Consider the following 27456-nt stretch of genomic DNA (forward strand, 5'->3'; position numbering starts at 1 on the left):
AGAGGGTGGCCAGGGACGCTGGCAAAGGCAGGTGCTTCTGTCAGCCTGACTGTGGGTACCCCCTGCCACTCACCCATGATTAAGGACTCTTTTCTGTTTCTTGCCAATCCCTATTGTCATGTGGGCCATCCCTGGGCTGCTGGTCCTGGGTTCTATAGGAAAGTGAGGAAGCAGTGCCCCTCCACGACCTCTGCTCCTGTCCCTGACTTCTTTCACTAATGAACAGTGCTCTGGAAGTGTGAGCCAGAGAAACCCTTTCCTCCCCTGAGAACTTGCTTTTGGTCTTGGTTTGTACTTGTTTATTGCAACAGTAACCCTAAGACAAAAAAAAAAAAAAAAAAAAAAAAAAAAAAAAAAGTGAGCAGGGTACAGGGTCGAGCAGTTACGTCCAGTTGTAAAAGATCTAAAAAGCCTAACACACTGATGGCAACCCTCTGCTTAATTAACGTAGCTATTGGTCTAGCCCTCATAACAGTCATAAGGACTGTACATCTAATCCAAGTCTATTATGTCTTAGATTTTTGGTTAAGCTTTATCTAAATACTGCTCAGCAGTTAAAAGCACTGGTGTATGTGACCATCTGGGTGTCCAGTGGCCACACCTGCAGGCCCTGCCACTGAGGTCAGTGGAATTAAAAGGGAGAATTAAGCTTTCCCTCAGAGGTCAAGATTCTCCAGGGGACTTTGGGGTGTGACTGGGGATCACCTGTTCTCTTGTTCAGGGAGGCCTTGGAGACTCCACCTGGTAAGCACCCCCTTGTGTCCAACTTACAAACAGGAGAATCAATAAAGAGAATTCCCTCCATGCTTCTAAGAGAAGCCACTGCCAAGCAAAGCCCTTGACTTATTTATCCTCATGTAGATGGACAACTGTCACAGCAAAGCTAGAGGAGCCAGAGGCCCCTCTCAGAACTCCTGTGAGTGCTAAGGACCAGAGCCCCCACAGGCCTGGACAGTAGGAAATAAGTGATTAACTCTGGCCACCTGCAAGGTTCTGAGCACTCAACAGGAAAGCATGACAGAAGACTAACATGGCAGTCCTTGTGTTTCCTCTCTTCCCTACTCTCTCTAACTGGGGTCACACCCTGGCTGGTCTGGAACCTCCTATATAGACCAGGCTGGCTTCAAACTCAGATAGCTCCTCCCTCTGCTTCCTGAGTGCTCACTGCTGCGCCTCTCTAATAGTCAAAGGTCACACTCCAGAGTAGGGACCACATCCCCTAGACATCGGGCTTAAATCCCTATCAGACATTTTTTAGGCAACTATTCCTCACTCGTTATCTTGATGAGAAAAATGCTGCCCAGGTATGGGGCATCATGAGTTTGGCTTGATTCCACACGACAGTCTAACTGTAGCTAAGAGATACCCACTGTTTAAACCTGGGGGGGGGGACCAAATGATGGTTAGATTTTTTTCTTTCTATAAGCCACCTGGGAGGGACCTCACACTGATTCTAGCCACTCCACTAGCGAGCCAAGTTCCTGAAAGCAGATCCTGATCATCCTCAAGACCAGCTTTGGAGACCAAACTTTGCTTTCTCAGGGTCTGAAAGAGGTTTCTAGAACTTGTCACTTGGGCTGTCCTACCCACTAGGATTTAGAGAGCCCATGTGTGGTGATTTGAGTAGGTATGGTCCTCATTGACTAGTGTGTGTGTGTGTGTGTGTGTGTGTAAGAGAGAGAACCCACCTGGTTCACAGAGTGGCACTATTAGGTGTGGCCTTGTTGTAGGAAGTATGTCACCGTAGAGGCAGGCTTTAAGGTCTCATGCTCAAGCTAGTCCTGGTGTGGCAGTCTCCTGTTGCGTACAGATCAAGGTGTAGCACTCTTAGCTCCTTCTTGAACACCATGTCTACCTGCATGCTGCCATACTCTCTGCCATGATGATAATGGACTGAACCTCTGAAACTGGAAGCCAGCCCCAATTAAATGTTTTCCTTTATAAGAATTGCCATGGTCATGGTGTCTCTTCACAGCAAGAAACTAAGACGCCACTTTTATGTGGACTGTCTGTCCTTGGCTCAGGATCTAATAGAAGAAAATGCACACCTAGGCCAGTTAGTCTTATAAACTTAGGGATGATGCTGCAGGGCAAGGATCAACATGAGCTCTGAACGGACCCAGTGGATCACCTCAGGCTGTAGCCCAGGGTGTGTGACCATGTGACCACAGCCCACTGAAGTGGCCCCAGGAGCCCTAAGAGTCCCCTCTCCCCAGAAGCTGCCCTGTCAGCATGAAGCAGCTAGTGTGGTCATGTCTCCTCCTCAGACAGCAGCTGGTGTTGAAGGAGAGTTAGAAGGACACAGACAGGAAGTGACATGGGCCCCCTGAGATGATCTGGAATACTGGAAGACATTGTGAGAGCAGCAAGCCATGGGGTTAAGTACATAAAAGTGGTGTCTTAGTTTCTTGCTGTGAAGAGACACCATGACCATGGCAACTCTTAGAAGGAAAATATTTAATTGGGGCTAGCTTCCAGTTTCAGAGGTTCAGTCCATTATTGTCATGGCAGAGAGTATGGCAGCATGCAGGTAGACATGGTGTTCGAGAAGGAACTAAGAGTTCTACCTCTTGATCTGTACACAACAGGAGACTGCCACACCAGGACTAGCTTGAGCATAAGACCTTAAAGCCTGCCTCTATAGGACCAACAGGGGAGTGAGGACCCGGGAATCTTATAGAACATCCAAGTCAGACACTAGTTAGCACATTTCCCAGCTTTTAGGGCCTGTCCTAGGTAGGGTGATCACTGCTGTGCTCAAATTCCTCAGCCCGGCCTGAAGCTGGGGCCCAGGGCTCACAGGGCCAGCAGAGTCACACGAGATAGGGAACAAATGATTTATCTGGCCTGTGCTTCCACAGCCCTGCTCATCACTGAAGGCAGTCAGTCCAAACAGGAACTCAAGCTGGCCAGCAACCTGGAGGCAGAGGTTGATGCAGAGGCCACGGAGGAGTGCTGCTTTCTGACTGGCTTCCCCAGGGCCACTAGCTCAGGGTCGGCCCCTCCTGTCTGAAGCTGCTAGCTTTGATTTTCTCTGTGGCATGGTCGTCTGTTATCCCAAATGTTTTTGTTTCCCAGATTTTTGGAGATAGGGCTTCTCTATGTAGCCCCAGCTGTCCTGGAACTCTGTGGACCAGGTTGGTCTGAAACTCAGAGATCTGCCTGCCTCTGCTGAGATTAAAGGCATGTACTGCCATTCGGCTCCAGATGTTTAATTCTTGGTCTAATGTTTTGTCTGTGGCAGAGAATGAGCTCACTGAACTCCAACGGCCCAACATCCTTCTGGTAGGTGCTTAGTGCCCTAACAGCCCTCCCTGACAGCCATGCTGGAGCCCTCAGTGAGCAGCAGGAACCCAGCTTGCCTCAGCCAGCCTCTCTCCTCAGGAAAGCTCTTGGGGTGTAGGGGGCAGGCCTGCTGGCCAGGTCTCGGTGTGCATGTGGCCAGGTGGCCCCATGGCTAGCCTGTCTTAGCAGTTTGTGCACTGTCCTCCCTGTACCCAGCCCCCCTTTCTTTAGTGTTACTTCTGTTCACACGCAGACACCAGCTCTACCTTCTGCAGCGGCTTCTTCGTGGGACCTGTGAGCCTGACAGGGCAGAGCTGTCATGGCTGTGTCCCCTTAGCATCTCAGAGGAAGGCACAATGGGTGACATCACTGTCAGGCAAACCACTGAGAACTTTAAAACTGCCGTCTTCTGCTTTATTGACAGGTAAATTGTTCAAAAATGTTCTCACAATTCAATAATTACAAAGACTCAGACTTACATTAAAAAAGTAAAAACCAGAAGCCCCAGCAGGTGCCTGCCCCAGCGCAGAGCCGGGGAGGGTGGGTGGGGGCAGGCAGCAGGTGCTGGGTGTGACATGCAGGTTTGGCCCGCAGTGCCACCACCCTCAGTGCCAACTCGGCCAAGTGCTCACCCTGAATCACGTCACCAAGCATACCAACGGGGAAGGGAGGCCTGTCCAAAATGAGGACAAGACATGTCTGCTGCCACAGTTAATCGAAAGCCTTCATGGGCAGGGCCACAGGCCTGATCACTGAGCCCAGGACACAGGAAGGGATGAGGTTCAACACGTGGCATTCCTGGGCCTGTGGTGCTGCTCATGTGCAGGAGTGCTGGGCAATTCTATGTGACTGACTCGGCCACTAAGCACAGAGGCTCCATGCAGGGGGAAGGGAGAGGTATGGGGAGGGGATGTCACAGGGTCTGGGGCATGGCTCCCAGGGCTCCAGATGCCTCTGAACTCAGCAGGCCATGAGCCTGCCTGTCCCCCATGTGTTAGCCTGTGGCAGACTGCAGACACAGTGGGAGCCAGCGCACAGCTGCCTTCACAGCAGGAGGGGCATCTCATGGCTGTGGCCCAGAATGGACGGACACAGGGACACAGGCTGCCGTTCAGGAGGACTGCTGCACCTGCCTGTGTCAGGGTTAAGTGAATGAAAAGGCCACAAACTATCCTCTGCCTTCTGTGGCACTGGGATGGCGCACTTTAGTCTTTGTAGGGCCTTGAGACAGTTTCCGGAGTGAGGGAAAGTCTTGAGGCCACACCCCCAGCGTCTGCTGAGGAAGTCGGTAGATGTGGGCCTGGGTGGTCCTGGGGAGAGGGGTGAGTGGTGGTCCTTCATGTGCAAACGGAACAGTGTTGCCTTGCGGCTGTGCAGACGAACACATCTGGTCGATTGCCACCAACAACGTGGCACAAAACTGATCATTATAATAAAGATTATTTTATCTATCTACAAACTGATTCTACATTTCCTTGGACAACACTGGAGGGTCAGCTCAGTCTTGGCACTGATGTTGGGGCCATTTGGGCTCCCTGGCCCCACGGTGCTATGCTGGCGGCCTCAGGTGTCACAGGCTGGCTGGTCCAGGCCTTCCATAGGGAGCTGGCTCCGATGGGGCGAGTTGGGGCTTGGGGGGCCGCTAGGGTTGGAGCTATTGGATGGTGTTGAGTGTTTGGTGGAATCAGAGTCAGGCTGCCAATGCAAAGAGAGAGTGTGAGAAGAGGCGATGCTCTTGGCCCTGTACATGCACGTGCTGTATACCGCCTCTGCGAGGACCTTTAGGTAGCAGGTGAGACAGGAGCCTTTGGCCTGCACTCAGCAGTGACTCGGGTCTCCTCACTGAACACACAGAGAAGAGAGTGCAGAGAAGCCAGACAACCTGTAGTCAAATGAGACATTCTAGGGATAAACGGAAGGGACTTTAACCAAGGCAAAGGCTGCCATGTAAGCCCAGGGTCAACAGTGAGAGATACAGCTCCCCTATGGCTAGGATATGAATGAGCTGCTGCTCTACTGCCACAGTTCAACACTGCACTGGAAGAGGACCTAACACTATTTACAGTGACAGGGCTCTGCACACAAGGTCCCAAAGAAGCCATACGCATCAGACAAAGCTGACTGCGGGTGAGTACAGCGGGGTCAGGAGTCAGCATCAACACAGCCACAGACGACCCCATGCACAACGGCACTGACGGTAACTGAAAAGCGGAGGGGAATGTCGTCTGCTGTAAAGTACTTAAGGACATGGAGAACCGGCTGAGCAGTTCAGAGGACACACTGCACCCTGGAGGACCTAGGTTTGTCTCCCAGCACCTAAACAGCTCACAACTGCCTATAACTCCAGGGGACTGGCCTGTTTTAGCAACTAACGCACACAGGAAACAATAAAAGAGACTCATAAATAGAAAGACCCCACATTCACAACTAAAATATTATGATGGTAGCAATCCCTACAGCAGTCTACAGATTCGGCATGACCTAAAATTCCAATGGCCTTTTATAGAAAGTTACTCTCAAGAAACAAATCTGGGCCGGGCGGTGGTGGCCCACGCCTTTAATCCCAGTACTTGGGAAGCAGAGGCAGGTGGATTTCTGAGTTTAAGGCCAGCCTGGTCTACAGAGTGAGTTCCAGGATGGCCAGGGCTACACAGAGAAACCCTGTTTTGAACAACAAGCAAACAAACAAAAAAACAAAACAAAAAAACAGAGCTGGAGAGAGGAGGAGGTAGACAGGCCCCTGTCCCAGGGACAATCTGTCAGGCATGACCACAGACAAAGCAGGACACGGAAGGAACCCACGGCCACAGTCACAGGCTTATTCCTAAAAGATCAGGAGTTCAAGGTCATCTTCCACTACATAATAAGCTTGAGGCCAGCCTGGGCTACATGAAATCCCTTCAGAGAACAGAGAGGTTCAGAAGGTGCCTCTGGCAGAGCCTGGCTCAACGCTAAAGGAAATCCTCATCCTTGGTGGCATGTGTGCCTGGTGACCCCACAGCTTTGGTCACACTGTTGTGGGGTGGGGTGCACGGCAGTGGGGGGAACCTTGGGCTGCCCAGTGCTCCCAGCTGTACGTCTTCCCTGCTCCAGTTCTCAACCAGCTGGCCTTGGGGTGACAGCGACGAAGTGCTCTCCCCATATAAGAAGTGCTGTCTGCACTCTGCAGGTCCTGTGTGGCCACAGATTTCTGTGCTGGGGAACACATACATACCTCTTTGTCAAAATCCTGGTCGGGGTCAGACATGCTCCTCAGAGGCACAGGCACTCCAGGCTCGGAGCCACCTACAGACAAGGGACGACACCTTTGACTTCACGGAGAGGCCCAGAGGATCATGGCGAATGGAGTTGCTGCCCCAGAACCTATCCCTCCTTGGTACCTGAGGACGGCCATGAGACATAGGGCTTGCTCCTGGATGGCAGCTGCCGAGGGAGGCCTGGCGGGGCAGGGCCCTGCTTCTCCTCCTGGGCAGTGGGTGCAGCACTCTGGGGGAAGAGAGCAGCACATGAGACTGGCATGTGAATGTAGATAGAAGCACAGTGGGGCCACCACAGTGGACAGCAATGAACAGGACAGCCGCAGGCCCTGGATATGGCTAACAATGGGAAGCGGCTACATTAATACCACCAATGCCTCTGAGCTAAGAACCAGCAATGGCAACTGTAGAAAATCCCTATGGAAAATGCATAGTTTAAAATAAAGATAAAAACTGTTATCTCATGCTAAACAAAGAGCTAGAAACCTTTCTTGACAACTGTTTCCTAAGGGGCACGAGTGCACAGAGGTGGGCTACTCCTACAGCCACCCACCTCAGGATCAGAAGTGGCCCAGCAGCAATGAAATGTTTCCCAGGTCAGCATGGGACAATGAGGCAGAGCAGGCAGCCAGACACTACTACACAGCAGGGAATGGAGCCCATGTCCACGCAGGCTGAGCCCCACCCATTGCCTGGTTGAGCACGCACCAGAGGCAGGTCCATGAGCACCTGCATCCCGTCTCCAGGGCCCATGTGAGCCACATGGTTGAAGTTGGTTGGGTTGGATATCATTTTGGATCTCAGTTCTGGGTCTCTGAGCATCTCTCTGCAGGAAGGAAACATTTGAGATTCAGGAGACATCCTCCTCAGGCTCTAGCCAGCCCTTCACGGCACACTCCTGTGGGCTCAGCACTCACCGCCGCTGCTGTAACCTCTCTTCCTCGGGAACCTTGAAGACAAAGCGCCGTTTGCTCCGTGTCCTCAGCATCTGCTTCTTGCTGTTGTCCGAGGTGTCGGGCACATTGAGGACGGCTCCTGTAGGGGAGCGGTCACTATGCTACTGCACAGAGGGGTAGCCATACATGCCACGACTCACAGACCAGCAGGCCAGTGGACAGATGAGGCCTGTGTCTGTCTGTAGGCTACCTCCTTTACCTCCCACCCGTGGGGAAGCTCACCTGAGAACTTGTTTTTGAAGTAGATGAGGCGTGGGGGCTCACAGCCCAGCAGGTTGAGGCTACCATCAGAGTTCAGAGGTCTTATCTGTGTAGGAGCAGAGAGGACCCATCATGTGTGGCACCATGAAACGGGGGTGAGGTGTGGGGGGGTGCGACACGCAGCTGTCTTTGGCAGGACTACCATGCTGTCTTACCCTCCGCAGGCCGATGGTCTGAACCCACTCCATGGTGCTCACGTCGAAGACGTCTACCCCGTATTCACTGTACACTGTGATGTGGGAGGAGCTGCAACCTGGGGCGATGAGGCAGACAAGTAAGCATGGAGCTTCACCCTCACCCGCCCTCAGGCCACCGTGGGGTGGGCAGGCGGGGTGGAGGTGCATAGCACTGCCTGTGGTGGGGCTCCCGTGTCAGAAGTCACCGTTATGACAAAGTCACGTGTATCTTAACTGCGCAGAGGCACCCACTGCCTCCACACTACAGCAAGATGAGCTTGATTTAAAAAATTCCTCACCTCAGCTCTCACAGCACCTGCTCAGTCCAGACAGGGACCGCCTGTTCTACATGGCCAAGCAAAAACCTTACCGTCTTTCTAAGTTTTCTTTCTTTTATGTGTTTGAGTGTTTGATCTGCACCACGTGCATGCAGTGCCGGAGAAAACTAGTAAGAGGGTGCTGGATCCCTAGAACTGTAGTTACAGGTGCAGAGAGCTGCCATGTGGGTGCTGGGACAGCAGCCTTAACCACCGAGCCACCTCTCTAGTCCCAAAAAACATGACAGAGAGAGACCAGGTTTCTGGGTGAGTACTTTCCAGACCCACACTAGCCTACTGCTCTGCTCTGGGCATGACCTTGCTATGCATACATCTCACACTAAGGACACTGGGACTACCCTGCAGGGCACAGTGGGCCCCATTCCAGTGACCTACTCTGAACACACAATCAGATGAGGAAAGGCATCTTGTGTCCCCTCCTCTCCCAGTGCTCTTAGGAAATGCTGTCTGTCATGTTATGACAACTGATCTGGTACACTGCAGACACACACCCGTGGCCCTCTGCCCCTGAGCATGTGAGGCTGAAGGAAACACCTTCAAGTTTAGAGAGCAGAGCCCATCTATCTGAGCAGCCTGCCAACACAAGGGAGACTGGATGTCCATTTCCCCTCACTACGCTGTTGCAGACGGCCTGGCCACTGCCAGGAGCCTGCACTGTTCTCACATAAGGTCCAGGACACTTAATGGAAATGCAGAGTATGGAGTAGACAGCTGCCCAGGAGAGGGCACTGCAGCACCTCAGCACACTGAGCCTAAAGACACTGCCAGCACTGACCAAGGCTGTGTGACTCCAACCAGTCTGTGTCAGCCAGGCAGGCTAACATCCTCCAACAAATCATCCAACAGTGGTGTCTCTGACATGGGGTGGGGGTGGCTGTCCTGTTCGTGAATGCCACGTGCAGAGGCTGGCCCTCAATAACCTCTAAGATGAAAGTCCTCCACATAGAGGTGCTGAGGCAAGTACTCTGCTTGTCATGTGTCAACAAAGGACAACATTCACACAGAATGTTTGAATAGACACACCAAGTGCACTGGAGGATGCGTGCTTTGGAGTCAGGTAGACCTGCAGGCTACAGAGCCTCTGAGACAGGACTAGGAGGCACTGCAGACTCTGATGCTGCCCCACCCTCCAAGTCCCTTAGCTCCTTCCAGCTCTACGCTGACTGCTTATGCATGGGGCTGACCATGAAGGTGGAGGAGGGAACACTGGGTGTCCAAGCTGGTTGTTTGTACCAAGGATTGTAACAACACCGCACTTAGGGACGTGCCCGTTCCAATTCCAAACTGGGAAGAAAAATGAAATTCTGGAAGTTAGGAGTGCACAGCTTAGAGCGCTGCGCTGGCTGCCTGCAAAGACCAGGAAAGGTTATTGTCAAGGCCGCCCTTCCCGCTGGCACTGCCCAGGCCTGCTGCCCCAGCTTCCCTGGTGAGGGAGAAGGGTTGGAGAGCCACTGCATCACACAGACTCAGTTATCGGCCCTGGCACCCCGGGCACCTCCCTAGGGTGTTTTCAGTGTCCACCATTATGGAAGTGTGAACCACCCCCCATCCCAGCATCCCCACAGGCTCCAGGTCCAAACTAGTCTGTGCTTTGCTGGCTCGCCCTCCTTGCTGCTTCCTACTGCCCTCCAGTTCCAGGAGGGCTGGATGGGACGGCTTAAGGCCTTCAAAAGTAACGGAGTGGCAGGGTGGCCCTGCAGTGCTGCAGAGCCTAGACACCAGAGGCATCTAGTTCTCCCAACCTCTCAACTGCTCAAGCTAAGCAGGATGTCCCAGCCCCTGGACAGCACCCACTCACAAAAGCACCTTACAGACCAACAGGCTCCAGCCTACAAGGGACAGGACCCTGACACTCAAGTTAAGTCTCCTAGTAACCAAGTCCCCATGACTTTATTCTACTAGGGGAATGCTTTTTAAAGAAAGATGCAAGGCCCCTTCCCCATCCGCTGTGCTTTCCACCCTGGAGGGAGCCTGCTGTTGGGCATCTGAAGAACAAGCAGGGTACTGAGGACTGAGGCCGGCCAACACCACAGGTCCCAACTCGGCTGCAGCGCAGCATCTAGCCTGCACACACCCTCTGGCTGAGAGGTCGGACACCTTCTCACCCTGTCCCTCAACTCTCGTTCGGCTCAGGGACTGAGAGACAAAGCAAACAGAGCATGCCGACTGTCCGTGTGAGAAGCAGCAACAGTGAGAGGGCAACAGAAAACATATACATACTACAGGCGACAGGAGCCGCAGGCCACATGAGCTCCTGCATGCGTGACCTCCGACCTTGAGGGTCCACGTACAGTCCCATGTGGCTGAAGCAAAGCAGGTACTCCTCACTTTTGAGCTCCACAGCACAGAGGGCATCGAAAGACTGCTGTGAGAGGAACGCGAGCGAGGGGTCAGTGGGATTTACCAGGTCGAGAGGCTGCCCGTCCCCCTGGATGCTCAACAGAGAGAACCCAGAAGGGTAGCCAACACAGAGCCTGTCCTTGAACACGGCCATCCACTGCACGTGTCCCGGGGCCACCATCTCATTGAACTTCCTGTGGAAAGGCTTAGTTCTCTGGATCTCGTAGCAAAGGATCAGTCGCTTCACAGCGACAAACAGGCATGTGGACGAGCTCTTCCTCAGCGTCCCTGTTGCTATGAGCTGGCAGCCCTTTGTTTCTGGGAGCTTGATGTCAAAGTTGCTTGCTTCTGCTCCATCGAAGGAGGACCAGGGGTAGAGGTGCACATGGTGGTTCCGGCCACAGAGGAGGATGATGATCTTTTCCTTGGGCGCCAGTTCGATCTGGTACACCTTCTTACAGTCGGCAGCTCGGACGATCACTGTGGCCAGAGAATGCAGGTGACTGGCTTAGGCTGACAAGGTCCTCTTGCCCCCCAACAATCTTCACACCAAAGTCAGCCCCAGGGCCAGTGTTGCAAATGCCCCTAACAGACATAGTGGCACGTTTGTCTCAGCTTCCTGACAACCCTGGTCCTGCCACTACCTGTCCCATGCTCTGTGCCAGGGTCCAGCTGGACATTTACAACACAGTAAGGCTGGGAGCTGATGATGGGGTTCCCTGATCTCATGCCCACTCAAACTAGGACTCCAGCTGGCTTAGGATCCCCACCTCCTTCCCTGATCTGGAGCCACAAGGGTTCAGCTGCCCATATGGCAGGTCACTGTGGGCTCTGACGTGAGAGACTGAGAGAGCCTCCTTTCTGGCTGGCAAGAGAGGAACATGAACTCTGGTAAGTCTCAGTGCACCAGCCCTGCTGGGTTGGTTCTCCTGAGAGGCTCGGTGACCTGCACCCAACCCATTCTCTATACAGAACTCAACAGAGGCTTGGTGTGGTGCTGTACATCTTTAACCCGAGGACCCAGGAAGTAGAGGCAGGCAGATCTTTGTGATTTCTAGGATGATGAGGGCTATGTGGGGCTTAAAAGCAACTAAGCAAGCAAGCAAGCAAACAAACAAAAATTCAAAATGGAAGGCCAGCAAGATGGCCCAATGGGTAGAGGTGTTTGCTGTCAAGCTGGGGAACCTGAGTTGGAGCCCCAGGACTCAACCACCAACTGCCCGCCACTAGTGTATTTCTAACCCCTATACTCTATAACCTCTATTATACAAGCAAATAAATTCATGTTAAAAAAAAATTTAGCTGAGGGCTAGAGAGGTTAAGAGCTCAGTGGTTAAGAGCACTGACTGCTTTTCCTCTTCTAGAGGTCCTGAGTTCGATTCCCAGCAACCACATGGTGGCTCACAACCACCTGTAATGGGATCTGATGCCCTTTTCTGAGGTGTCTGAAAAAAGCAACAATGTACTCACATAAAATAAATAAATAAAAAATGTATTATAAAAAAAATTAGCTGGGTGTGGTGGGCCATGCCTTTAATCCCAGCACTTGGAAGGCAAAGGCACGAGTTTGAGGCCAGCATGGTCTCCACAGGAGTTCCGGGACTATCAGGACTACACAGAGAGACCCTGTCTCCAAAAACAAAAACCAAAAACCAAAAAGATATAATAAGCAGGACGACTCTGTGTACCTCCAGACACATGCTCAGGGACTCCTCCATGTATCTCCAGACACGTGCTCAGGCACTTGAATATGCTGAATGCCTGCCATGTCAACTGATAACTTTTTCTCTACCTCTTGCCTAGGACTTTCATAACGTCCTCTGATGCTGTCACTCAAACTACATACCAGGATGTTCCTTTTTCACAGCCCTAACGAAGGACTCTGGGGCCTCAGACACTCTATGCCACACTCAAGTTGAACCCACTGAACCCTCTGAGGCAGCCAGGCAGGACTCACCATCTCGGGTGAGCTCAATGACGTAGAGCCCCTCTTCCAGGCCAACTGCAATCCTGTCTCCATCTGGGGAAACAACATGTGGGTCCTGTGAGCCAGGACCTGCTTCTTCAAACAGGAGAGGCTGTCTATACATTCAGAAGGATGGGACCGCATGGGCATGCTCGGAACCCGAGCTCCCACCCAGGTCAGGTCCTGTGGACATACCCACGATAGCAGCAGCCAGGATGGCCTTAATGAGTGGCAGCGAACTGTCGTAGGCTTCCTGTGCAACGTGCACTACCTGGCTCTTCAGCCGGTTCTTGTGGAGGATAGCCTGTAGCCCTTCAAGGATCCCAACCCACTTCCTCTTTTCATTCTCGTTCTCTGTCAGGATGAGTAGTGAGCTGGTCTTAGAAGGTGAACCTAAGAGAGAGGCCGTCACCTTCATGAGAAAAACAAAACAGACAAAACCATGAGCTGCCAGCCAGATCAGAACAGGGGCTGTGCTGGAACCACCTAGCTCCAGAAGTCACAAATGGTAAGGTAAGACTCGTGTCAATGTCCCTGAGTTGTCCTAGAGACCATCAATCTCTTTAAATGCCAGCCAAGGTGCTGGCAGGGCAGCTGACAGGAAGGGACAGGGCTGCAAATATAGACCTCTGTCCCTTTCTGGCCAGATTTCAATTAATTCTGCTCTTGTCAACACTACTGTGTAAATGCACATTTAAAAACTGCTTTCTTGCTGGGCAGTGGTGGTGCACGCTTTTAATCCCAGCACTTGGGAGGCAGAGGCAGGTGGATTTCTGAGTTCGAGGCCAGCCTGGTCTACAGAGTGAGTTCCAGGACAGCCAGGGCTACACAGAGAAACCCTGTCTCGAAAAACAAAACAAAACAAAAAAACAAAAACAAAAACAAACAAACAAAAAAAACCTGCTTTCTTGGGCCAGAGTGAGCAGGGCTGGCAGAGGTCCTGAGTTCAATTCCCAGCAGCCACACACATGATGGCTCACAGCCATCTGTACAGCTACAGTGTACTCATATACATAAAATAAATCTTAAAAAAAAAATAAAATAAAAACTGCTTTCTTGGCTGGGTATTGTGGCACACCCCTTTGATCCCAGTACTCAGGAGGCAGAGACAGGCAGATCTCTGTGAGTTCAAAGGCAGCCTGGGCTAGGCAAGCTTGTTACACAGAGAAACCTTGTCTTGGAAAACAAAACCAAAAAGAACTGCTTTCTTGCCCTGCCTGGTGGCACCTGCTTTTGATTCCAGCACTCAGGAGCCAGAGGCAGCCACAGAGGATCTGTGGGCCAGCCTGGTCTATAGTGAGTTCTACAATAGCTCCAATAGAAACCCTGTCTCATCTTTTTTTTTTTTTCTTTTGTTAATAGCTTTGTTCTGATTAAGATGTGGACTCTTAGGGCATGTCTGAGGAAGAAAGAGTCTCCAGTAAGTGTTCACTAGGACCATCAGGAACCCGGGAGGCCCCTCAGCTCTAGAATGGTGGTGATTTTCTGGATTATACACGAGGCTGCTTCTGAATCAAAGTGTGAGTCAGGACAGACAACGCTCAGTCTTAGCCCCATGGCTGGCAACAGTGTCTATAAAATCAAACTGGAAGCAGTCTTCCGGACACTTCCCGATATGATGGTATACAGCCAACCTGGAGAGCAGGGGGCACCAACCCAGTCAGAGAAAAGGGACAAAGCAGATGTAGTCAATTTAAAAGAGTCTGGATGCCAGGGAGGAAACCAAAACCAGTATATACCTCACAGGCCCACCAGGAACGCCCCTTCAGTGCTCAGACACAGAGGCTGGGGTGAAGGTAAATAGAGGGGCACCATGGGAAGCAGGGGTGGGCAGACTCCACATGAAACACAGGCTGTATAGGGAGCTATGCCAGGTGGGAGGCACCTGGTGAGCAGTAGGAATGTACAGCAGGCGAGGGTCCGCTGCGATATTCACCAGGGCAGCAAAATGATCGGAATTTTGCTCTTTTTGGATGGGTTGCCAGGGTCTCACTATGTAGCTCTGGATGTCCTGGAACTCAGAGAGATTTGCTGCCTCTAGCTCCCACGCACTGGGATTGAAGGTGTGTACTACTGTGCCCATGGTATTTGTTTTTGTGTTTAAGAATTACTGTCTTTTAAGAGTGAGATTTTTTTTTAAAATGATTAACAGACAGAAATAAAATCAGAGACTCATACCCTGAATATGCACGGAATGTCCCGGCGTGTAGCATGGATGACGTCGGAGGCCAGGACTGAGCTCACAGCAAACTCGTCATCTCTGGCAAGAAAGAGACACACGTGGTTCTGAGAAAGCTCCACAGATTTGCCACATTTGCACAACTCATCTCATGGGGGGAATGCTAAGAACAGAGTCCCCTGCCTAACTCACACAGTCACATGGTCCCCCAGTTCCCTGCCCAACTCACACGTCCCGGCTGAACCCCGCTCCACACCAGTGATTTTTGACTTGTCCTGGGATAGTCAGGCAGTGGCTCATTAACTACTCATAAAAAAGAAGCAGGAGATCTGAGCTCAGGAGGGGAGTGGCAGGATGAGCTGTTTTCCACCCTCCATGAGGCCTAGACATTTGGGCTGAGGCAGAGGCATAGCTGCTGTGGTGTTGGAGTGAGAATGGCCCCAGAGGTCATGTATTTGAGGAGTGGACCTGTTTAAAAGGATTAGAAAGCTGTAGCCTTGCTGGAGGAAGTGTGTCACTGGGGGTGGGCTCTGAGGTTTTAAGATGCCCACAGCAGGCTCCGTTCATCTCTGCTTTCTGGATCAGGATGTAGCTCTCAGCTATTGTTCCTGCAGCACACATGTTCTCCTGCTCGTCATGATGACAATGGACTAAACATCTAACTGTAAGCAAGCATACCGAGTGCTTTCCTTTATAAGACTTGCCCTGGTCATGGTGTCTCTTCAGAGCAATAGAACAGTGACCAAGGCAGCTGTGCATAGCAAGGGACCCCAGGTACCATTTGGGATGGGAACATGGAATGTATGGGACACTACCACTGCCAGGTGACTCCGACTCCTCTGCTCTTGCAGCTCTCTGAAGGAACTAGCCAAAGACTACCACCAAGGCCTGAGCCCTGTGTCATTAGGCTAGGCTTAACTACAGATGGTCACAATGCCAGCCTTTCTGACTTGGCAAAAGGTGAGAATAGCACAGGCCTTTCACACACGTGTCACTGAATGTGCCCATGGTACCTGGTTAATTCTCATGACAGTTCCTCCTACCCCTGTTAACCATTCTTCAAAGAAACATGGAGAGAAATGAGCAGGACGCATGGGCCCTGCCACCATGGGTAGTGAGCATTTGGTACCAGGGCAGGGCTTTGTTACATTAAACATACCTGAGGTCCAAGACTTGACTGGCAACGACACCAGGCTGGGTCGACTTCCCTTCTGGCAGGTCATACAGGAAGAGTTTGCAGTCACAGACTACTGCATAAGCCCGCTGCCATCCTTTCTTCACACCCGTGGGCTTTGGGACCTACAGACCAACAGAGAGCACGTTTATCCTGGGCCATAGACCTGGGCAGAACAGGCAGAGACTGCCAGACCCTTAACATTTCTCTCAGTCTGTGTCCATCTTCTTTCTGTATGACTGTCCTGGTTCTCCAAGGAATGCTCCTCCTGTCAACCCTCTTCCCAGAGCAGTAGACAAGCCAGTGTCCTGGCTCAGGAGGCTCAACCCTGGATGGGAGGAGCTTGTTAACAGACGGTGACAAGGGCCACACTGCATCCTGCAGCTGCAGCTAGACAGGCACAGGCAAGCCTGAGAACCCGTGGTTTGCAAGCACACTTGGCTTTGGAACGGTGACTCGGAGCTCACTGGCCAGAAACCCAAGGAGTTACCGTGGGAGCTGTGGCCACCACACGGCTCTCCATGTCCAGGTTCTCTCAGGTTCGTGAGACCCTCAGCACGTGACAGGCAGCAAAGGGACTGCTTCAACAACAGATGAGCTGTGATTGCTTCACTACATGAAGGAAGCTCTGAGCTGACCTAGTGAAAACTGAACCGCACTGGGCTATGAGACAGAAGCTGGCTTCTCCTACCTTGACATAGCCCTTGTAGGCCGTCCCTATGCCCCTCTGCACATCTACACCGAGAGGCCTCTTGGACTGCTCAGGAGGGATGGGGCACACCTGGGGAGCGCTGTCTTTGCAGGACACATGGCAGGAAAACGCACAGACTGAAAAAGAGAACAGTCCCCCTGACAGCACCCTGCCGAGGAAGCAGAGCTGCTGCGCACTCTGAACACACACTGCCCGTGACCTAGCATGGAGCCCTCACATCAAGAGGGGCTTCCTGGACAAAAGCACACACCCATGAAGCCTGCCTCACAGTTACTCCAGAGCCTGCCTTTACTGTGCACAGGTAGCCTCCTGACCTGCCCACATCACTTGCAGGGCTACAGTCCTAGTGGCACACGGCCAATCAGAAGGCTTAAGACAACTGACAAGTTAGCAACTGAGAAAGAATGTCTCTACGAAGAAATGCAGAGCACGGCCAGTGTGTGCTTGGGGCAGCAGAGGCTCCAAACCAGCAGTCAAGCTGTCTGTGAAACTAGGCAGGCACAGTCAGTAAACAGGCTCAAGGCGTGTAGCCAAAGCCCAGCACAGAGCAGAGCACAGGAGGGTGTTTTCTTATTTAGAAGTGATGAGCAGCAAGAGACAGGGTAGAGTCAATGGTAAGGTCTACCTAGCCTGCGGCCTATGAGGTTTGGCAGGTAAGGGCAGCTCTGACAAGGCTGATGGTCTGAGTTCAACGTCTGGAGCCACAGGAGAGATGAGAGAAACTACTCTCTCAAGTTGTCCACTGACCCTCACGTGGACCAGGGCACATGTGCCCACACACTCACATACACAAATAAAGAAATGTAATTGAAGGTGGGCTACTTCAGCGTGACTTCTCAGGTAATAGATGGCCTGGCTACTGCATCTATGTGCCATGCAGGACTGCAACAGCCTAGCCTGGGCCTCTATGAAAAGCAGGTGACCTCCCCCTTCTGGCTGGCTGGTGTGAACTGCAGCTTCAGCATGTGGTGTAAACTCACCTTCACAGGCATAGCCCTGTCGGATCAGTCCGACCATCAAGGATGTGCAGTGGCTGCACTGGGTGGGGCTGGGGAAGGACTTGATGCTGAACTGGTGTGCTTTGGGCTGCAGAAAAAACCAAGGAAAACAAATCAAGTGACCAGGCGCTAAGAGGTGGGCCAATGTGCTCTGCACTGACTCGCAGACAGCTTGTGTGCCTGCTTCATGTCCTTCCTATTCCAGCCTTGGGCTCTACATCAGTAGCACTGAACCCTAAGGTCTCAAGCCAGAACACAAAGCCACCCAGCTTCTTTCAGTTAGTTCTGTTTGGAGCAGAGCTGGAGAAGGTCACAATCTTGCCGTTCACAACTGATAGTCTACTGCGATCAGGAACACCTTTCACGGAGCAGTACCAACTGCATTTTGGGATTTGTCCTGGAACCCTGTCTAGGTTTGGCTCTTCACAGGTGTGCACACTTTTAATTTACAAGAAATGTTAACAGCAAAATCCTGGAAAGCCCCCTGGCCTTCTGCCAGCACAGCAAACTCAGAGTGTAACAGACAGGGGGAGAAGCTTGAGGCCAGCTGGGAAAACACTCAGGCCGTGGAGCTGCCTGGCAAGCCTGCACTGAGTGACAGAGGTGACAGAGGAAGTCACGGATGCTGGCAAGACCATGTGCTTCTCAAGGAGAGGGGAGTAGTCGGCACAACTCCAGGAGCAACTAGAGGAGGTGCCGGAGAGGAGACGGGCTAGCTTATCACCCAGTACACACACTGTCACATCTCTGTCTCTGGGATCACAAACTGCACAGCCCTCAGCTTGGTCCTCAACTCTGCACAGGCCTAAGTCCTAAAGCCAATTACTCTCAGGTTGACAGGGGAAAACATCAACAGACACAAGTCTATGTCAGCCATACATAAATGTGGCCAAGCTACAACCTCGGCCGCACAGCTGGGAAGCTGACGATCTACAAATCTGTTTACACAAGAGAAAGGAGACACCAGTTGAGCTTCAAGGCTAGTAAGGAAAGCAAGGTAAAGACCCAGGCACTGAGGTTCTAACTGTACACTGGGGACAGCTCCATTTATGCTGGGAAACGTTCTCCTACAAACCATATGGTTCTCAATGACAACAGACATAATAAACATAGGGAAGCTCCTGGATATGCGAGGCCCCACTGCCTACCCACCAGGCCTGGGGCTAACAAGGAAACAGAGGAAGGGAAGACCCTTAGAACCTCTCCAGCTGAAAACCTCACTCAGCGCTGAGGTGTGAAGATGACAACGCAAATCCTGGCCTACTGTGTGTATTTAAAACCAGCACAGATATTTTTATACAGCATTTATCTTCTAAACCAAGAAGGTACCCAGCAATGTGAAAGGGCCTACCTTTGGTCCAGCCATGGCGAGGGCCTGTGTGTTGGGCAGCGGCACAGTAGAGGGCCTCTGCTGTGGCCGAGCCATGTCCTAGGATAAAGTGTGCTCAGGTGAGCTTCAGCTTAGCTGCCAGGTCCTACCTGGGGTTCCTCTCTATAATTTATAAATAATTAACATTCTGAATTTTTAATTTACTACATTGTTGAGACATCTGTTAAGGTCTCCTTCACTCATTCAGCTGATAGTCTGATGGAGTTCTGAAGGGGAGAGACAGGTCCTAGCTACAAGCTGTACAGCAGACTCCAGGGCGCACGGAGCACCCACGGGGCACCCACGGAGCACCCACGGCACCCACAGGGCATACGGTCTTACCTCCTGCTGCTCTGTGCTCGTGGCTACAGACACTGATGGGGACAAGTCCAGCTTTGAAGCCTGTGTTTCCTGGTCACTAGCTGAGCTGGTCTGTGGAAAAAAAAAAGGTATCATTTTTTTCCTGGACAAGTATATTGTCGGGGTCTAGGGTCTCCTTTATCCTGCCCCCAGGTCTCACCATGAACCTGTTTCCTTACAAGTATTCTGCCTTTTACAGAGACTGGCAAGTCACTATTACTGCCAATAGTGAGATGGTACCTGGCCACCCCTGTAACATAGGCCTCCTCTCCTCCAGTCATTATAAATCAGTAAGTAGGCATGTCAACGCATGCCTTTAATCAGCACTCTGAGGCCAACCTGGACTAAACAGTGAGTTCTGAAAGCCAGCAAAGGCCACATAGTAAAAAACTATCTCTAAAAAAAAGCAACTAGGAAAATCAACCTCAGGCAGTCCTTGGACGACCCGGATGCTAATTCTCCTTCTGGAAATCAAGAGAAATCTATCACACCCACAGAGCCCCGACAGCTAGAGCTTGCACTTCAACGAACAGAGTCTTCCTCTAACAATCCCAGCACTTGTAGGCACCTCATGACCTCTGGGGTGAACCTCTCTGTGGGTGTAGCCCTCACACAACACCGCATGGGTGCAGTGGCTTCTCCCAGTGCATAAAGGTGCTCAGGACCTAAAGGTGCTCTGCTCTAACAGCCCATGCATGCCTTCCAACAGCTGCAGTCAGATCCGAGTACAACCCCGCACTCCGAGGAGAGGAGCTCAGGTGCAGGCACGATGCAGTGCTGGAGTTGGTAAGGGAATTCTCTGTGGACAGGGACATTAATCAGACAGTGAGCAAAGCTACTAACTGTGAGCATCACCCACAAGGCAAGTTAAAGAGGTCAGCGATCCAGCTAGTGAGTGAGTGAAGAACAAGCCAAAAAAGACATTTTTAGTGGCGTAAAAGCCATTTCCTTAGTTGTTAATCAAAGGACGAAGACTCAGAAGTCAGGGCACACAGGGCACTGTCCCCGAGCAGCCATGGAGGGAACTGCAGTCACTTACGTCCTCCCACAAGGCTAGCAGAGAAGATGCAGATGAGGAGGAGAGCGAGTCCTTGGTGTAACAGACAGGAGGAACACAAATGATCATTTCCCACCCAGTAAACCCTGGCAAGAAAGTCCAATGAGGCTCCATGGAGACCCATTTCCAGCATTCAGCAACAAGTTTAATCTGGCAAGGTACAAGAGCTCCCAGGAGATCTCGGGCCTGGAAAGTTCTAGCATGGACCCCAATCCAGGTGAGGGTTTTCTCTTGTAGGGAACACACTTCACACTAAAGTGAAAAGTTTTGAAGAAGGTCTAAACATGGGAGACATGCTGAACAGCTAATGAGGTGTGCTGATGAACAATGCTCTACCTCTATGTTTAACTCAGTCCACGCTGTGACCTCTACACTGCCAGACGTTACTGTGACAGCCACCCAGCTCTCTATGTAACCCATTTACCCAATGATACGGTTTGTCCAAGGTGAGCAACTACTTTTATAATGACATCCAGGGCTACACAGAGAAATGCTGTTGAGTGAAGGCCTTGAATGGCTCCCTGGTGCCCTGGAAGTGTTACAACATCCCCACGGTCACCTGTGACTAATACCTGCTTACAAAAGGGGAACTCCACGCCCTTGCCACTTCAACCTAGTGATGCAGCTGCAAAGTGAACTCTGAACAGAAAAGAATCTGTCTCCTGTGCAGAATGAATGCCAACACCGCCTCCTACCACAAACACGCCTCCCACCAAAACGGAGAACATGATATAAACCCAGAGTATAGGCATTCCACTTGTCCTAAGTGGAAGAGACAAGCTATTTAGATGGAGCCTGATGACTAAATGCCACCAGTGGCCTCTGGCACATCCTGAACAGGGAGAACAGTTGTCCAGCACATAGGTCTACCCTGAGCTGAAACTCATTGCTGGCACAGCCTTGGGATGACACTGAAGTTTACTAAGAAGAGCCTGAGTGTCTGGAAAAGTGTGCAAGGTGTCCTGTGGTCACTGCTGTCTATAAGCCACTATCAACTAGGTCAGAGAAAAGAAACGCTCAGTGAGGGAGTCAAGCAGAGAGAGATCAAGTGTGCAGGTGAAGCACACACCAGGTGAGGGCATGCGTGCTCCTTGTGTTCAATTCTGACTTGCCGGTAGGTCAACACCAGCGTTAGGTGCCTCAGCAGAAGCTCTGCTAATCACACACACACATTTTCATTCTCCCAACTCCTGCTCTCTTCAGTCCTGGGGATCAAGCCTGGGCTAAGCATGTGTCCTGGCACTAAGCTGTAGCCCAGCCTATATTACTCCTGTGTGTATGTACGTTAAGGAACTAAAAGACATTTATTGGGCTGCTCCAGAAGAGGGAAGCAGTCCCAGGAACATCTGTGTGAAGGGTGGAATGGGCTCATCCCCACTACAAAGGCAATCTAAGCAGACACGTAGTCACACACTGGTCGCCTGGACAACAGGACCAGGCAGGGTCTTGGTAAACCACTTGGTGCTGAATCACTTATAACCCACTTTTCCCACTAATCACTGAATCCAAGCTATATATTCACATTAGTCTCAGAAACCGCAACATGACTATTATTAGTGTTTTAAATTTTATCTCAAACACTCAATACTCAGCAGAGGCCCTGGAAGGGCTGAGCACTTTCCCAGACCCACTGAGTCTCCAGGAACAGATCAACACCTGCAGAGCTCTCCACCTTCACACACGTGACTTTTCTGGCCTTGATGCCACCTCGTCCCACTCTCAGTAAGTGTCAGATCTTCAGTTTTGAGACAAGGCTTCTCTATTTAGTCCTGGCTTGCCCAGGAACTTCCTCTCTCGACCAGGCTGGCCTGTCTGCCTCTGCCTCCTGAGTGATGGGATTAAAGGCATGTGCCACCACACCCTGCCTACATTCTACAATTTCAAACTTACATATTTGTTTTCAAAAACCAATACTCACTCTAAAAGTCAGATCATGTGCAAGAGGAGCAGTGTTGAAATACTCAAAGATAGAATCCTGGAAATCTGGAAGTTTGAGCCCTGCAAGGAAGAAAGGCAAACTGAGGCAAAATCATAAAGACACCAGTGCTCCCGACAGAGCACCACCGACCTGCCAGGACTCCCGAACCACTGAGGCTGTGATAAGACATAATTGAACACAGCAGAGACCCCAACAGCAGGTCCCGAAGACCACGAGAAATTGGGAGAGAAAGGAGATTTAAGGTGAGCTCAAGGTGGGAAGGCACCTGAGCTGCAGGCTAGTGTTCCAAATCCACCAATCCCCACAACCTAAAACCTGAAGCCATGCCGGGCTGGGGCAAGGACCTCAGCACCCACAAAGCTGGGTGGGAAGATTAGGAGTTTGAGGTCAGCCTGAGTGTAACACAGTGAGATTCTGACTTTTTAGAAAAAAAAAGGGGGGAAGTGGGATGGGGAGGCCTGAGGGCTGAAAAGGTGACTGTGGTGAGGCACACTGGCTACATTTCCAGGGATGCTACATCCTCTTCTGCCCTGTGCAGGCACTAGGCATGCAAGTGGGCATAGACATACATACTGACAAAACAGGAATATACAGAAAATAATAAAATAATCATGTCCCTTGAACAACCTGCAGCTGCAAACATTTTCTTTTTCAGGAAAGAGAAAATTAATAAATTCAATACAAAAAATAAGAACAGCTTTTTGGGGGGGGGCGCAGGGGTGGGGTCTCATGTAGACCAGGATGCACAGGGGTGGGGTCTCATGTAGAGCAGGATGCACAGGGGTGGGGTCTCATGTAGAGCAGGATGCAGAGCTCTGCAGGTAAGTACAGCATACCTGGGTTCTGTGGTGTTGGGAATCAGACCTAGGGCTCTGTGTGTCTTAGGCACACACAGCTACAACCTAGGCCCTGAAAAGGGTATTGCTTAGCAAACTTCAAAGTAGGAAAAAACATTGGCAACTTAACATCAAAAAGATTTCATCCTCAATATAAAGCAAGCTTCTAAGTGCAATTCCTGTACTGAGATGATACCTACTCGGAATGGAGAATCTCGAGTGTAAAGTCCACTCTGAGTGTGGGCTACAGGACAAGTCCCCATGTCCCAGACTGACAGACTGACAGGTATGACCTTTTGCCTTCTGATGTGGACGAAAGTTTCCTTTCTAAAGCTCTATCCCCATATATGAAGGCTTTATGCACATGGCTGCTCATGGGAGAGGTTAACAGAGATCAGTTGACTCCAATCTGGCCTCAGATTGGGATCCAGCTGCCTTAGCCTCCTGCGTGCTGGGATGACAGCTGTTTAACAACATACCACAGCACTTTCCAGGTGACGAGAGGCAGGAAAGGGCCCAGCCAAGAGCGACTACAAAGAACCCCAAATGGTCCCCATGGTCTGTGGTCTCTCCAGACAGAATAGAACTACCTTCCATGTGACCAGGGTAACTACACGTACGTGTGTGTGTGTGTGTGTGTGTGTGTGTGTTTGCTTTCCTTTTCAAACGAAGAACTGACTACAAATTATTACTGATTTGGAGGAGGTATTTTTGAACATATTGTTTCAAAATTTTAACTTTGGAAGTATTTTATGTAACTAGAAATAGCTTTAAGAAGAAAACTACTCCTTAGAAAGGCTGATATTTAATAACTTTTAGATTTCATTTTACCTGTATCTGCTCTAAATTTTTCTTCCATCCTTTTCTTCAGAATTTGCATTTCTTCTAATAACTCCCTGTTTTTGGCTTCCGATTCCTTCAGTTTGCTGAAATAAGAAGTAAGTAGCTGTAGGTGCCCCGGACAGAGGCCACAGTCCATCTCACACACGCTATAGTGTGAGGGCAGGGCTCTCCTGGCTTCCTAAGAATGGCATGGCTGACATCTCCACTCGCATATTACAGAAAGCTCAGAATTATGAATTCAAACACAAAATTTTAAGTCATGGCTAGGGTTATGGAGGTTAAGTCCTCCCAGCAACCAGAAAGCAGAAAGGAGGACCAGGAGTTAGGGCCATTCTGGACTACATCGACCTTGTCTTAACACCAACAAAACAAAAACGCCAACTAAGGTCCTGGTCAAAGAGTATGGAGTGCATTCAGCTGTGGGTGAGCTTCTGACCGTCATCAAGCACACAGTCCAGATCCCTTGGCTGTCTCTCTGGAAAAGGCTTTCCCATGACTAACCCCAGGAGAGCTAACACGAGTGTAGAGCCCCAAGGGCCTGGCTCTTAAGTAGGTCCCAGGTAAAATCTGGCCAGGAGGGCAGGACCCAGCATAGACTCCTGTCAACAGGAGGGACACTGAGCATATTGTTTCACCTCCATTTCCCTGCACCTTGGTCTTAACACCTGAATGGGGATAATGTCTACTTCAGTGGGATGTATGAGGGTCACAAGACTTAACCCAAGGTTATTGCAAATGCAATTTCTCTATCACTGACCTCCACAACCAGCCCTTTAAGGCTGTTTAACAGTCCATGCTGACCTCATACTCGGAGCCTCCCATCTCAGACTCCTGTGTGCTGGCATTACATGCGTGCACTGAAGGGCCTCACCACTTGCAGAGAACACTAAACTGCACACTTCCTGCGGGAAAGGCACAATCTCTCTGCCTGATCTGTACTAAGCACTAAGTGCTATACACCTGACAAGACCACCCTGACTCAGGGACCTCAGGTGTCCCCTGGATGGCAAAGGCTTCCCAGCTTGAGGCAGCCTCCAACATCACAAAGGACCCCAGTTCCTCTAAAGGGCTGGATCCAGGACAGACCAACCTCTCGAAGCTTAGGCTGCTGTCTTTGACCTTCCTCAGCTCCTCCTGAACAAGCTGCTTGGCACGGATCTCTGCCTCGAGAGCGGACTGCAATTCCAACCGTGCGGACATGTCCAGCTTCTGGCTCCGACGAACTTTCCAAAGTGGATCCTGTGACATTGGTTAAAATGAGAAAATATACTTTAAGTTACTTAATAAAATGAGCACGAACAAGTCACCTTTTTAGTCTTACACCTTTACTATTATATTACAAATTATCCTTCATTAGTCTTGTTTTAAGTTTTCATACTTGTAATTTTTTCTTTTTGTGGTGCTGGGGAATGAACCCTGAGCAAGGGCATACCAGGTAAATGTCCTACAACTGAGATAAATCTCCAGGCCAGTATTTTCTAACTTTTTTTTTCTTAGAAGGCTTTTTTCATTATGTTATATTTGTGTATTTCATGTGTGTGTGTGCTTGTGTGGCCACGCAAGTGCAAGTGCCCATGGGGGCCAGAGTGACTAGACACCTGGAGCTGAAGTCACAGGTGGCTGTGAGCTGCCAGGCATGGGTTGGGGGAAAGCTTGGGTTCTACGGATGGTCAGCACATCTCGTAACGACCATCTCTTTCCAGCCACCCCTAAAAGTCCTTTAAAATAGGGTTTTAAGCTGGGTGTGGTGGTGCACAACCTTAATCTGTCAGAAGGCAGAGGTAAGAGAATCTCTCTGAGTTCCAGGCCAGCCTGGTCTGCATATTGAGTTCCAGGCCGGCCAAGGTAACATAGTAAGACTACACATATCAACGTTTTGTCTGTATGGATATATGTGTACTACATGTGTTGCTGGTGTGGGCAGAGATAAGAAGAGAGTGCTGGAGGCTCTGGAACTGAAATTATATGTGGTTATCAGCCACCATGGGAGTACTGGGACTGAGTTATAGGTGGTTATCAGCCACTATGGGAGTACTGGGACTGGGTTATAGGTGGTTATCAGCCACCATGGAGTACTGGGACTAAGTTATAGGTGGTTATCAGCCACCATGGGAGTACTGGGACTGGGTTATAGGTGGTTATCAGCCACCATGGAGTACTGGGACTGAGTTATAGGTGGTTATCAGCTACCATGGAGTACTGGGACTGAGTTATAGGTGGTTATCAGCCACCATGGAGTACTGGGACTGGGTTATAGGTGGTTATCAGCTACCATGGAGTACTGGAAACTAAATCCATGTCCTCTGGGAGGCAACAAGAACACTTCACTGCTGAGCCATTCCTCTAGCTCAGAATGAAAATGAGAAAAAAAAAAAAAAGGCAGAGCCAGGTGTGGCGACTTCACAACTATGACCCTCTGCCTGGAGGCTGCCAAGAATGAGGGCTGGGAGCCCTTGGGAAGTCCAAGCACAGAGGCCACATGTCAACCCTTGAGTGCTGTTCACCAGATTTTCACCTTATTTTTTGAGAAGCAGTCTCTTGCTGGGCTCTAAGGCTCAGCAGTTACTGTAAGCTGTCTGAGCAGCAGGGCTGGGGACCCTGACTGTGGTCCTGTGAGGGTCCCAGTGCCTTCCGTTAGGGCTGAGTTCTCACTTGGGTGCTACAGATCAGACTCATGCTCTCAGACTTGCATAACAAACATGTCACCAACTATGCCATTGCCCTTATCCCTAACTTACTGAATATTCTAATTGGTGCTACTTAATCAAGAATCTAAAACCAAGAATGTTTTCCACTATGGAGCAAACTGCATGACTGCTTTCTAACCTCCAGCAGAACTAGTTATTATCAGTGCTTCCTGCAAACAGGAAAACATGGAGTAAAATGTGAGCCGATCAATTTTAAATTCTAAGTAAAATTCTACACTGCTTTTACCACCTTTTATTCACTTATACACATGCACTGTCTTCAGACACACCAGAAGAGGGCATCGGGTCCTATTACAGATGGTTGTGAGGCACCATGAGGTTGCTGGGGATTAAACTCAGGATCTCTGGAAGAGCAGTCAGTGCTCTTAACTGCTAAGCCACCTAAACACATACTCTTAAGAGAGGAAGACAGACTGGGCAGTGGTGGCGCACACCTTTAATCCCAGCACTTGGGAGGCAGAGGCAGGCGGATTTCTGAGTTCGAGGCCAGCCTGGTCTACAGAGTGAGTTCCAGGACAGCCAGGGCTACACAAGAAACCCTGTCTCGAAGGAAAAAAAAAAAAAAGAAAAAAAAAGAGAGGGGCTAGTGAGATGGCTCCAGCAGTTAAAGGCATGAGCTACTCTGGCAAGGGACCTGTACTGGCTAGTTTTGTATGTCAACTTGACACAGGCTGGAGTTATCACAGAAGGGAGCTTCAGTTG

At 50.6% G+C, this 27456-nt stretch overlaps 1 protein-coding gene across 2 annotated transcripts in view; it reads right to left on the minus strand.

The window, feature by feature from the left end:
- Positions 1-3674: 3674 nt before the first annotated feature.
- Cdc42bpb (CDC42 binding protein kinase beta) overlaps positions 3675-27456 on the minus strand; it is an 86139-nt gene continuing 62357 nt past the window's right edge. The window contains exons 19-37 of one of the 2 annotated variants that reach the window (XM_031357631.1): positions 25137-25285; positions 24035-24129; positions 22347-22426; positions 19354-19443; positions 18994-19071; positions 17625-17730; positions 16624-16760; positions 15918-16057; positions 14758-14839; positions 12775-12991; positions 12571-12633; positions 10494-11093; positions 7915-8012; positions 7721-7805; positions 7460-7577; positions 7251-7368; positions 6666-6771; positions 6500-6570; positions 3675-4980 (exon numbers count right to left, since the gene is read on the minus strand). In XM_031357631.1, coding sequence (XP_031213491.1) covers positions 4849-4980; positions 6500-6570; positions 6666-6771; positions 7251-7368; positions 7460-7577; positions 7721-7805; positions 7915-8012; positions 10494-11093; positions 12571-12633; positions 12775-12991; positions 14758-14839; positions 15918-16057; positions 16624-16760; positions 17625-17730; positions 18994-19071; positions 19354-19443; positions 22347-22426; positions 24035-24129; positions 25137-25285 — 2565 coding nt within the window. In that variant the 3' untranslated portion in view covers positions 3675-4848. The remainder of the gene's footprint in view (positions 4981-6499; positions 6571-6665; positions 6772-7250; positions 7369-7459; positions 7578-7720; positions 7806-7914; positions 8013-10493; positions 11094-12570; positions 12634-12774; positions 12992-14757; positions 14840-15917; positions 16058-16623; positions 16761-17624; positions 17731-18993; positions 19072-19353; positions 19444-22346; positions 22427-24034; positions 24130-25136; positions 25286-27456) is intronic. The other variant, XM_031357632.1, reaches the window with a different exon arrangement.

Source organism: Mastomys coucha, unplaced genomic scaffold (assembly GCF_008632895.1).
Source record: "Mastomys coucha isolate ucsf_1 unplaced genomic scaffold, UCSF_Mcou_1 pScaffold6, whole genome shotgun sequence".
In the NCBI taxonomy this organism is placed as follows: Eukaryota; Metazoa; Chordata; class Mammalia; order Rodentia; family Muridae; genus Mastomys; species Mastomys coucha.